This window comes from Simochromis diagramma, unplaced genomic scaffold (assembly GCF_900408965.1).
Source record: "Simochromis diagramma unplaced genomic scaffold, fSimDia1.1 OVJJ01000602.1, whole genome shotgun sequence".
Taxonomy (NCBI): Eukaryota; Metazoa; Chordata; class Actinopteri; order Cichliformes; family Cichlidae; genus Simochromis; species Simochromis diagramma.
The window spans coordinates 13,405,837-13,418,633 of NW_024387040.1; the positions used below are offsets into that span (position 1 = coordinate 13,405,837).

Sequence of the window (12,797 nt, forward strand, 5' to 3'; positions counted from 1 at the left end):
AACTGCTTCAGCTGCTTCACTAAACTTTTTCCTCTTGGGTTCTGTTGCCTCTCTTTAGAGGCTGTTGTCAGATAATTACTACTTCAATTGGTCCAGAAGGACACTTCTGCCACAGAGGATAAAACAAAAGTGTCTTGAGCTCCAATTCACTGCAGGTCACTGGCTGGAAATCATGAGTACACTCTAAAGTGAAAACATTACCACATTAGATATTGATGTAATATAGAACACGCATTCATTGCAGACTTACGGTCAATTATAGTCCATTAATGTGCCCTGTAAACAAAGCTGCTTCCTAAGGTCCTTGAACCCTTTCACCTACATCTTTATCTCTTAGTATGCTCTCTGTTTGAACATTTCTCACATTACCGTTCAATATGATATCACAGGAGTGTGTGTAAATGGTAACCCACTCCAGCGTTCCCCGTGCCATTTAACAGTGTACAATAAAAAGGTTAAGATTCAAAGGGAAATCCTCTCCCTTAAGATTTTCCCGACAAAGGTCCGAGGATCTCCAAATGCTTTTCATATGTTGAAGAATCAGTCAATTATTTTGAAGAAGAGCAGCCGCCCAGGATTAAGTGATTTAGGAGTGCAGTAGACAGCTGCTTCCCTGGCCCTGCTTTAGCCTCAGAGACTTCCACAAACAGCGTAGCTTGTCAGGGCTGATTGCAGTGGCACTGAGGCAGATAAGTCAGTCTTACTATTATCCTATGTAAGCTTGGAGTGCCAAATTACAACTTTAGCCTTAAACCCCCACAGAGTTTGCTTACGAATGTCTTAAGCCAGAACAGTGAATAAGAAATCCTGTGCTAAAAAGCGGGGACGGCCAAGGTTTGAGGTGACACAAAAAGATGTGAGTTTGATGGGATGTATGTGTATATATCTCCGTCTGGTTTCGGATCAGGCTGTTGGGTCTCTGCTGTCTTTTTATTGCTGTCAGCATCTTCCGTGGCTCATAACTATGATGTTCTGACAGCTTTACAAGGACTGTAATTTAAATTTATTTCTACCACACCATCAAACCTTTCACCACTTCAGTGTCATGTGTGGCTGGTCTAACGTGGAAATCTTGTGGCACAGCTCCATTATTAGGTCTGGATTTTTTCTTGCGTGATGCTGGTCACATCATAAAACACTAAGAAATAGGAGCAGATTTACAAGCCTTAGGAGCATTATTAGATTAAAGAGGTAAAGTTCTTGGGGATGAATGAAAATAGGCAACTTCTAGTATTTGCTGTTACTTGTATAAGTACATGGTATTAAAATAGTCAATAATTAATTATAACCTCAAGGAATAAAATATTTCCCATCTAAAATACTGGTAGTTTTAGGGTAGTTTTATAGTTACTCTAAACTAGAAGGTTTTTTTTCTGTTCCCTTCCTCCCATTTTATCTTCCTCATGTTCTATCGCTCCCTCCATTTACTCCCAATTCAATTTCTCCTAGGCTCCTTACTATGTGATTTATGACTTCTGCTGCACCATAAATAACAGTGGAAAAAAAAAAAAAAGTTTTTTACCTTGCCCACGTACTGCGGATCTGACCCCATGTACTCCTCCAGTACAAAGAACTGGTTCCACACCCAGCCCCTTTTGACCCGCTGAAATCCAGCTGCCCCATTCCTCATTGGGCCCACCAAGCTCCTGGTGTGCTCCCTTCCCGTCCTGCTCCGTCCCAATGGTGGTAAAGGCGGACGTAAATAAGAGACCGAACCCTCGTCGACAAGAATCCACAGGAACAGCAGCAGGCAGTTCCTTGTTAGCATTGGCGATCTGTGCGGTTCAGGTCCCCAAGTTAAAGTCCAGTGACGAGAACTGAGCCACAGTGAAACAATCTGCGATGGCGTGTATGGAAAATGGGTGAGTTGTGAGACTCTGCAGCTCTCCCGGGTCTGTAAGGATCCCTCTTAGAGAGTTGTGGAGCTCATCACCTGAAGGAAAGAAAACAAATGTTTAGTCGAAAAGACGTCCTTATCCTCCACACCTGCACCAAACTGTAATGATACAGCTAATTCTGATTAGAGACAGTCCAGGAATGTCTTACAGCACTTGTGATTATCACAGGTTGATATGAAGTGCTGTTATCCTGCTATTCATAAATGTCAGTGAATCGATAGTACAGCATAGCCTTTATTCTTCCCCCAACCTCCATGCTTTACTTTTTAACTGCACAGTGATAAATGAGACTACTTTGATTCTCAAGCATAAAAATAATTGTTGTAATTATTTGCCTGGTGATAGATTACCTCTACACCAGACGGTTCTTATTGATGCATGCACTAATTATCTAGACTACTCATCTCTTTAGTGAAAACTGAGACTTTATTCTTGCTGTCAAACCACTGTGTGCCACTGTGCTGTGGACCTGTCACTGCCATGATTTCCCACAGAAGTTCAAAGTTATGTATTATTTAGTGACGCTTTAATGAGAGGTTGCTGATTAGCTTTATGTTTTGCCTCACAAACCTTGTCTTAGTAGGAAACCCACTGAAACTTGAAAGTTGAACTCTTTACTGAAAAAAAAAACCTGACAAACGTTGCACGCAGCCATCTGAAAATAAAATGTGATACATTGGCAGTTCATATATCAAATTGACATGTGTATTGTGTAAAATGTCAACATGCTCTCAGTGATTTCTTTAGGATACGTTGCTTTCTTTCAGACATCGCTCTTATGTGGAGTGCATTTTGACAACTAGTGGCCACAGGAGATTGAACCTATTGCTGTAGCGTGTCATTTGACAGACATGTATTGTACAAAAGTGGCACCTCATGCAGAAGATATTCATTATATATATTACCACTCAAAGACATATGTTAGATTTCATTAGAACTTACAGTATATCCAAGAGGTTTTGTTTGCATAAAACTCATTAGAAGTTCATTTGATCGGATTTTGCATCAATGAGTGAAGGAAGAATGTAAAAACGGTTAAAACAATAATGGTTGTGTTGTGGTCTTACTTGTGCTATAGCGCCAGATGTAAAGTATGAACAAACCTAAACTGCTTGGTAAACATAAGGATTTAAGTTGCTTAAATATTTATGTTCATAAATTATGTTAATGAAAATGCACCTAATTTTGCCTGCCTTTCTTAGAGAAGTCTTAGACTTTTTTTCAGTACAGTAAACATCTTGAAGTATTACAAATTGTTTTGACCTGTACATTGGTGCATTGGAGAATTATTTTGAAATGAAATCATTAATATAAAGTACCTCGCTGATCACACACCCTCTCTCTCTCCCAAAAGTAAGTTACCACGTGTTGGTGACTTTAACGGGGCAAACTGGTGCGTAACGAGACTTAATGCTGATACATGGACACTTGTATTGATTAAACAGAGGAAACTAGAAATAAAAGCCTGCCTCTAATTCAAGCCAGCTTCAAATGAAACCTTTCTTGTTGCAGTTCAGGTAAATAACGGCCCTGCAGTATTTGCAGAAATATGGCATGCAGATTTTAGATAATATTGAAACGACTCCACAGCGCATTTTTAATAGTTTTTCTGACCGCTCAGCCCCTGTGGTATACTTTAGTGTTGATCTAACACACATATCCACCAGTCTTAAATAAACAAATGAGAATGGAACACAAAAACATGACCGTTTGTGTGTGTCTAGAGATTATAGAGAGAAACAGGATTGCTAAAGTACATAATTTAGAAACCCCATTTTTGTCTGCGTATAGACAGACATAAAAAATATACAGTTTCAAACGAATTTACTTGCAATTATGGATGTCAGGTGAGTCTTTTTTTAAAATTATTATTAATAAAAGGACTGAAATGGTATTGTAATTGAACAATCACTCATTAGTCCATTGCACAGAAGAGAATGAAATATTACCCAAGGAGCCTAATTTGTTAAGCTCATTCATTATTGAGCAAATGACTGTTGTACCGAGTGTTGCTGTTCACACCTTGTTTACAATCTTGACTACCATATCAACACTCACGCATTCAACTCTGGCCTTGTTACAAGACACTTAATTGTGCTGAAAACAAGAGAAGGCAACCACAAATGGTTGGAATGAAGAATGGAGCTAATGGTTTCCACACCTGGTTTATTATTCCTCTTTCCCTCCTAATGCACTTATAAGCTGTACAGTAATGGAAGACAGCGTGCCTCTAATTTCATAACTGGAGCCCTCATTGACATCATTGTCTTTGATTAATTATACTGACTTGGAACATCGGCTTCAGAAGAAGATTACTTCAACAAGGTTATGCGGTGCAACTGGATCCATTTATTCTCTCTGTCACGACAGTATCTTAAAAGTCAAAACTGATCTGCAAAGTTCTCTGCAAAATTGGCAGGAACTGTCTTGACATGGGTCAGACATGCCTCTCCCGCAGGTCACTCCTCATTTAACATCGACATAATGGAAAATGACTGTTCCCATAATTCCTGGAAAATCACGATCCTCTGCCACTGTACGGTCCTGGGAGGGCTCGATGCATATTTTATGAGATAAGTTAATTAGCATATGTCTGGCTTCGGTTGTGAGCCTTGACCCAGGTGTCTACTTCAGATAACACAACGCAGTAGGCTGACAGTGTTCTCGCACATCACCTTCAATAATCAAACAACATATGGCTGGCCGATCTGCTGGTGCAGATTACCACCCACAAGAAACTCCCACAGAAAGTTATTAGTCGTCAAGGCTGCTATAAACATGACAAACGAATAAGTAGGCATTGACTTTTGGAAAAGGGGGGAGAAATGAGTCATCTGGATCAAGTTGTTGTTTTGCAAACACATTAATGTCTTGGTAGACAAGTGGGCAGAGATATTTGTTTTCGTCCTTCTTTAAAAACTGCAGCGTCTTGCAGTGGCGACCAGCAGAAAATTTGTACTTGGAATAATAAGGTTAGGGATTTAGCTACGTTTGATATACAAAGGAATTGATCTTGATTTCATATTTTAAATAGAGTGCTACCTGTGTACGATACACACAGGTAGCACACAAGGCCACCTTATGAAAGAGGAAGGCTTAACCAGTAACACAACTGCTATAAAGCATCTGCACAAAGCACATCTTTTCTTACACTCTACATTGTTATTTTCTCCAATATCTTTTTTTGTCGGGCACAGTAATCTCCATGTGACTCTGCAAATAACAAGTAATACTACAATATTATAATTTTACATTTTTATAGTTTAGTACTGCATGTTGTTATTTTCCTCAGACGTACCTGTGTGAGAGGTTTTGCCATCCTGTCCAACCCTAACAGCAGCATTTAGATTTCCCGAATGTACAACTACCAAATGAGATTTCACTAACCTTGTGTAAATGTTGATGATCATCTACACGAGGTTATCGACTTATACAGAGATGAATAAATATTCCACTGATTATAGAGCAACAGCATGCACATTTCACTGTAGACAGAAGCATCAAGTAGTGCAGCCTAAGCAGAACAATGCAAGAATGTAATACATAATTTATTGTCGCATGGCTTCTTTTTTCGTAAATCTTCATAATGACTTTTGCATTTAAAAGAGTGATTTTGAGTTTATGGATAGGAGGTCACAGACTGTGATGGACACATGTTCTGCCAGTCCAGGAATGACCTGGGTCCTTATCCCTAGTGCTACAATTTATACTTTACAAATTGAATTCTGTGCATAGGAGTAATGAATCATTCTTGGCAACGGGGGTGCAAGGGCTTCTCAGAAAGCTTATCGAACTCTGGTCTCAACATATTCTAGACTGGCTTCCTGTAGCTCTGCAAAGCTCCCAGGCTTTCACCAAAGATTTCTCTTGTGGGGACTCAAGCAAACTAAAACAAGTAAACATTTTTTCCCCTCTTTAACTGTTGTGTTAAGGGTAACTTTCTAAACAGAACTGAAAATCCTTTTGTAAATACTGGACATTGGACAATATTTAGATTTTATGTTAAATGCCATGTCTGGTCTTCCTTTTAGACCGGACATGGCTGTTCTAATAATCTCAAGAGTTATATTCAAGTAATTTGCTGTCAGTTTGTTTTACTTATTCATATATTGTTTGAGAATGTTATACTGACATTTTTTTATGAACCTGATTCACATTCCTTAGGTCTTTTAATTCCTCAGTGTGTACCAAGAATAACCTTTTTTAAATGCTGTTTCATGAGGGATAATTTGTCCTTTGAATATAGGTGTTTCCACATAGTGCTGACTCACTCACTTCTGCATTATTGTTAGGCTTTTCACTCAATTCCCTGAGAGCACCTGCATGTACATCTAGATAAGAATTAGTCTCCCTCTGTCTGTGTTTATATTTGACAAACTATCAGCTGGCGATATTAAAAGATATAATGGTATTAGGATCTATATGTGTATCTGTATTAAAGCAGTGGTCTCCAACCTTTTTTGTGCCACGGACCGGTTTATGCCCGACAATATTTTCACGGACCAGCCTTTAAGGTGTCGCGGAAAAATACAACAAAATAAAACTAGTACCGGTACCGAAAAATAGACGAGTTATTCATAACGCACGTGAAAAGACCCAGGAAAACTGAGTTAACGATAAAAACGATAACAAAATAACGCTGAAAACCGATTTAAAAACCCTGAAAACCACACATTTCACACCTGAGCCTCAACTCTCGCGGCCCGGTACCAAACGACTCACGGACCGGTACCGGTCCGACGCCCGGGGGTTGGGGCCCGCTGCATTAAAGAATCTGTAACATACAAGGAGTTTTGTTTCCAAGTTTTAATAGGAAAGGACTTGTCACAGTTCTATCACTACAGTGTTCAAGGCAGAAACCTCATGTCAAGTACAGCTCTGACTGAGGAGGAAATATTTGCACTAAAGCTGAGGACATGTGAGGGGGAAAAAAGTGTCAGGGAAATAACTGGAAGAATCCTTTTTTGTAGAGCTAAGGCAGAAGAAGACAGTAATATCATTGAAACCCTTGAGGGAAAGAGTGGGAGGAGAGAGGTGTAGGTGGAAGCAATGTAATGAAAATGGGAGTAACAACACAGCTGGCCAGTCAAGGTAAATTATCGAGGAACACCTCATGCGTAGGTTATAGCACAACCTAAGTAATGAATAGTGAACAAAAGGGCTCAGTTAGTTACTCAGATAAATGTACTTATTTACCATGCAGTTGGCTTGTCCTAAAATACAGTCCTTTATTCATGTGTAAAATAACACAGCTAATGTTGGAAATGGAAACATTCTTCACTTTCATTCATTGGAGGGCGTCAGCATGTAAGGTCTATAACACAAATGTACAAGCAGCACGAAATGTTGTTCCCTGAACAATGAAAACATTATTATTATTATTATTATTATTATTATTATTATTATGTGATAAGTCATCTTCTTTACTTTAAAGCGTGTTACTCCTGGAAAAATGTTAAATTTTGTTGTCGATATGAAATACTGTGGGCATAACAGGAATATGATGAATTTTATTTTCCCATAGGTAGCCCGTGGCATTCTGTCTGCAATAAATTCATGTCCACATCCATCAAAGTTTGAGTTCTTCAAAAAGGTTGCGTACATATTTTTCTTCCAATCATAAAACGTATTGAAAAGTTTTCACAAAAGTTTGGCACTTACACTTTAGTCTTGTAGGGAAGTGTTTCTCCAGTTTGCATGCACCCTCAATATGTGTCTTCTTTGGGTGTCAACAACTGTAAAAGCATTCAAAAAACTACCTTGCCAACAAATAGATTCAGCAGCAAATAACCCCATTGATTTAAAAGAGGTGATACTACTGTTAAATGCCAGTATGCATTTTTAAACTAAACTGTTAAATTGGACTGTTGAAGAAGAACTCAATCCTTTGAGTTTATTACAACTATACTAGACAGTAGCCGAAAACACATTCTTTTAATAGTGACAAATGGCAACTATGCTTGTTGCCAAGACTATTTCTGTGATGAATGTGCTTTGATGTTTGTTAAAGTGCTACATCGACAAAACCAGAAAGTCATCACTACAAAGAGACTTTGCAGGGGTTTTGATAGTCCAGAGAAGCTGCTTAGGAAGTATACTTTTACTGCTTTCCTTGCTTCACATATCTAAACATCTCATTGTTTATGTATCACAACAAGGACAGGGAGTTCAACAGCCTGAAATGACACATTTTGTACTGTACCACATTGTCCACCTTGACTCTTTGTCATTTGCACGCCGGTAGCTAAGTATTGCTTTGTGTGCACCGATTTCTGTCAGTCTTCCCTTTGAAAGGGAAAAATAAGGTTGTAGATGCTTCAGGTAATTATTTTAAAATCTTCTTATGTAATTAACTTTGATGTCTTGTCAAATTATTGTAACTTTGCAAGCTGGTGTCTGAGATGCTCTACTCTAAGACTATTGTACAACCAAGAGAGTGAGACGTCTTCTCTCCTCCAGCATTTCAATTTATATCAACTTCAAGAGATGAATTCACCCACTAAAATGTTTAGTCATATCAATAATTTAAGCTCATCACCTTAATAGTTTGGAACAAGGGCCTTCACTATTTGGATGAATTAGTTTGGGAAGTAAAAGGTGTTCCAACGAAATAAAAGGCTGGTATTTCAGTGTGTCTGATACACAATTAGTAGTAGTATCTGATCAGACGAGGAGTCAGCAGATTGCTACTTTGAAAGGACTTGGAATATTGATCTAGGTGTGCATGGATTTGGCAACATGCGGTGTTTTTATAATGGAAAAACTGACAATTGATTGCCAAAAAGCAGAGTTTTATAATAAAGTCAAACAAGACAGGCATGAAATGCAAGAACAGCTTATTTTGCGCCTTTGATTTGATGTCTGTCACCCCGTCACTTCACTTTGACACAAAGTGTCAGTTCTCACATTGCCTTTGTTAAACAGTTGAATTAGAGTCGAAAGACTTCACTTCAGTCACACCTCGATTGTCTGTCTGATTTAAAATTTAACGTGTTGGTGTACAAAAAATAAAAAATAAAAAATGCCAAATACTCAAACTATTTTTGATTACACTTAATATATTTTGACTTAATACATAAATATATATGTATATTTTTACTCAGACTTTTAATACCCAGGTACATCAAAGAATCACAGTAACAAATATATTTCCCCTATATCCTGATAAACCAGTCCTCAGCTATCTTTTATCACTTTTTTGACATCTGAGGTTTTGACAGATACAAATATTCAGAGTCAGGAGACATGCCTGATCTTATTCTGGAGCAGTGAAAGACAAGCAGCTACTAAGATGAAATGAAACATCCCTGTTGCCCCAAGGCAGCCATGGTGCACCAGTGGTACACAGGCAACTGTCGTCATTCAGGCAGACAGTTCTCAGGGATGCCAGACAACAACAAGTTTTTGACCTTGTGAATTTGAGCTGCTTGAAAACAGCACTTAATGAGGGATTCCCAACTCTGTCTTGTGGCATTTGGTATCATTTAGCTTTTTACATTTTTTTTTCTTTTTTTTTTTATAACATAACTGGGGTATCTTAGAGGATTTATTTAGAGTAAACGGGTAGAAAGTCACTATCTTGATGTAGAGTAGAAGTCTGTGTTTCAGAAGCATGACTGCAGCAGTGGTCCTCAGAGTTTCTCATTTTAAACTGCATGCATTCTGTGACAGTACCTCTGTATGGGCCTCTGTCTCTAAGAAATAATCACAATTCAATGGATGATTGTGTTTATGCCAAAAGAAAATGACTTCCAGAAATATATTTAGGAGCAGATTTTCTTATATTTCTTTTAAGTAGTGAAGCTATTGATCCGATGACCATTAAAGTGCAAGACTGGACCAACACACACACACACTAGCTGAGGAGTAGCTTAAAACAAAATTTGAATCTTTAGGATGATTTATGTCTGCCTTGTGGAGTTTGAGACTTGATGGAGCTCTGTAGTGAATACACTTTGTGCAGGACACTGTTGCACTAGTCTAGGTCCAATTTTGTATCTGGGAATAAAAATTCTCCATGAACTTTTGACTCCAGCTGTCTGTGTAACACCTGATGAGCCATCTATGGTAAGCAGTGGTTAAGTTATACATGCAATTGTTTGTGGCTATCTGGTCCTCTTTGTTTCATACTGATCCCAGTTAGCTGCTTGCAATGTAGAAACTACAATTTGTGTTGATTACCATCCATTGTGGATATTGATGAACCATGAAATTTCAGCAGCAGTGCTCATAATTCAGTAATGGATGTGCACTGGTGAATGCATATTTGGGATATTGTGGTGTCGATTACAAATTAACCATACCAAGTGCACGACAACCAAAAGCTAAAGATTTATGCTAAAATGTGTCCAAAGCTGTGGATACCTGATACTTTGGAGATTATTCCAGTCATAAATCTGTCACCTCCTTATCAGTTCAGAGACAGATAAGGGGAAAAACTGACGATGTGCTTGCTGGGGTGTTTTTGGAATCCTTGATTACGTCGGTTTCCATATCTTTCCGTTGTATTGTCATTTAAGAAAGGTAGACTAGATTACAAACTAAGACATCTTTTCACAAGTTTAGTTTTGTTCATTTAGGAACTCTTCATGCCACTGAGTACTCTGTGAGACAGTATAACACCTTGAATATAATCCAGTTATTATGAAAAATAAATTAGCTATGTGTCCTACTGAACGAAGGTTGCCTCTCTGTTAGAAACTGAACTTTTCCCCCCTGAAGATATGGAAGGCTTAGCTGTAGAGACAAAACTGGCCTGAGGCAATAAAAAAAAAAAAAAAAGCTCCACACTGACTCAGCTCTCCCCAGCGTGAACATGTCTGGATCCCCTGCCAACAAAATCTATGATGCAACAGATATCGCTCAAATGAAAGGTTATGATTAAAAAGGAAAAATGTATAAAACTTCAGACAGGCACCCAGGATCGGAATTCTGTATTTTCTTTCTAAAGTTTAGATGCTATGGATAATCTGTGACATGCTGCACACATACAGAAAAGGGAAAAACTGGCCCTAAAGGTGGAACAGCTCAAAAGTGATTCCTGGTTCATGCTGTTTTAGTCAAAGCTACTGCTGTTCTCTGATCTGAACTCAATGAATGTACATTAAAATAAAAGGTGTGACTGTGAAGACCTGTCAGTGCTCAGCTTGAGCACAGACCCAGAAGCCAAATTGGCAGTAGGAGGAATCTTGCTTTACCTCCCTACTGTAGTGTACGCTGTAGAAGCTCAGATAGTGCTTCAGCCCCTGCTGCTTCATTTTGAGCTATGGAAAGAAATGGTCGAAGGCCGAATTTTGAACTCTTTTGCTGCCTTAAAGTGTGTGCCATTAAATTCTTCTGAAGGCAGCACCAACTATTGACAGACAAGGTTAGAGAAGGCAAGTCAGATGATAACAAGACTGATAGCAGCAGGGAAGTGGCCAAGTACCGGTTCTCTTTAAGATGAGAGAAGAAAATTAAGTTTCGAGTTGCAGAAAACCATATGTAATCAAAACTCATGAAAAGAAGAAAAACCCCATAATCATCATGAAGAACACTGGTAATTTAATGTAAATGCGTTTGCAGAAAGGCAGATTTTAATTTCTGTGCTAGAAAAGTTTAAAGTTAATTGAGGATTAAAAAAAAAAAAATGTCTAAAACATCATTTTATGAACTTCAAAAAAATGATTTATGCCAGATATAGAATGCTAACTGAAATGCCAAGAAGCAGAGTACATGCGGGTGTCAAATAATGCCATTATTTTCTGTTTCTGCTTCCAGAAACTGCATTGCAGGTGTGCATTGATCTCCTATAGTCTCACTACACACAAGAGTTTCTGTTGAAAGATTAACAGTACAGTCAGCTGGCATTAAAGTATAAAATAAATTCATCCAGCTGTTTGAGTCAACTGTATGGATTTTACCTTTTGAGGCCCAAAGCCCAAAGGACTGTTAGATGCAAGAAATCCACCATCCGAACACATTCTTATCAGCATTAACAGGGGATTGTGTAGTTTTACTAAATTACTAGATTACTCTATTACCTCTATACTAATTGTAATTCCATGCATGATATACATTTTTTACATGAGACAACAATTAACAGTACCAAAGTAATGCTGTTCAACATTGCAAGCATTTTGGAAAATAATTGAATTGATAGAGCTTAAGAGAAGATTATTTATCGATTTCTGGTTTCTTTACTTGTATTTATATATTTATTGTGACATTCAATTTTTATACTGTGAAACCATCCGAATTTCAAGAACTACAGCGATAAGAACATTTTTGGTCAAGCTGTCCGGTCCTAGTATACACTTAAACATTAAACTTCCAGTGAGGCAGTAGGAAGCCCTTCCTAGATTTACCTTACAAATTGGAAATCTTTTAGTGAGGCAGCAAATACAGCACATTAAAGTCAGTCATGGGATAAACTCATTAATGACACTCAGGAACAACCATTTAGCATTGCAAAGGTGTTACTTTTGGTCTGTTAAGCATTATTTAGTTCTTTGTTGACTTGAATTACCCACCTTGGGACATTTCACTCCTCGTGTAAGCTGAGAGGAGTTTTAAGGGATTATAAGGGATTCTATGTATAGACTTTTTTTTTTTTTTTTTTTTTTACCCCTGTAGACGGCACCCATCTTATAATTAAATACTGGTTTGGCAACATGTAAAAAGAATGTCTAACCAGTAGAAGTTCTTTTTGCTATGTTCACTTGGCCATAATATAATTTTTGTTCATAAAATTGAATTCTGACAGCTGAATTATTTCCAGATGGTTGTTTTTACTTTGGTTTCACACGTTTGATTGGTGGGACAGGCAGAGAATCGTCAAAATATGTATTCTTTCTAATGTATTTAAGTATCCAAATGCAATAATATTTGAAGCCCTAAGGGGCACTACGGCTTTAGCGC

The 12,797-nt window shown here is 38.0% G+C and overlaps 1 protein-coding gene across 1 annotated transcript in view; it reads right to left on the reverse strand.

Moving 5' to 3' along the window:
• The window catches only part of LOC120741296 (cadherin-12-like), a 100,197-nt gene that overhangs the window by 65,506 nt on the left and 21,894 nt on the right, over nucleotides 1-12,797 (reverse strand). Inside the window, exon 2 of the mRNA XM_040044090.1 lies at nucleotides 1,523-1,933. Coding sequence (XP_039900024.1) covers nucleotides 1,523-1,768 — 246 coding nt within the window. The 5' untranslated portion in view covers nucleotides 1,769-1,933. The remainder of the gene's footprint in view (nucleotides 1-1,522; nucleotides 1,934-12,797) is intronic.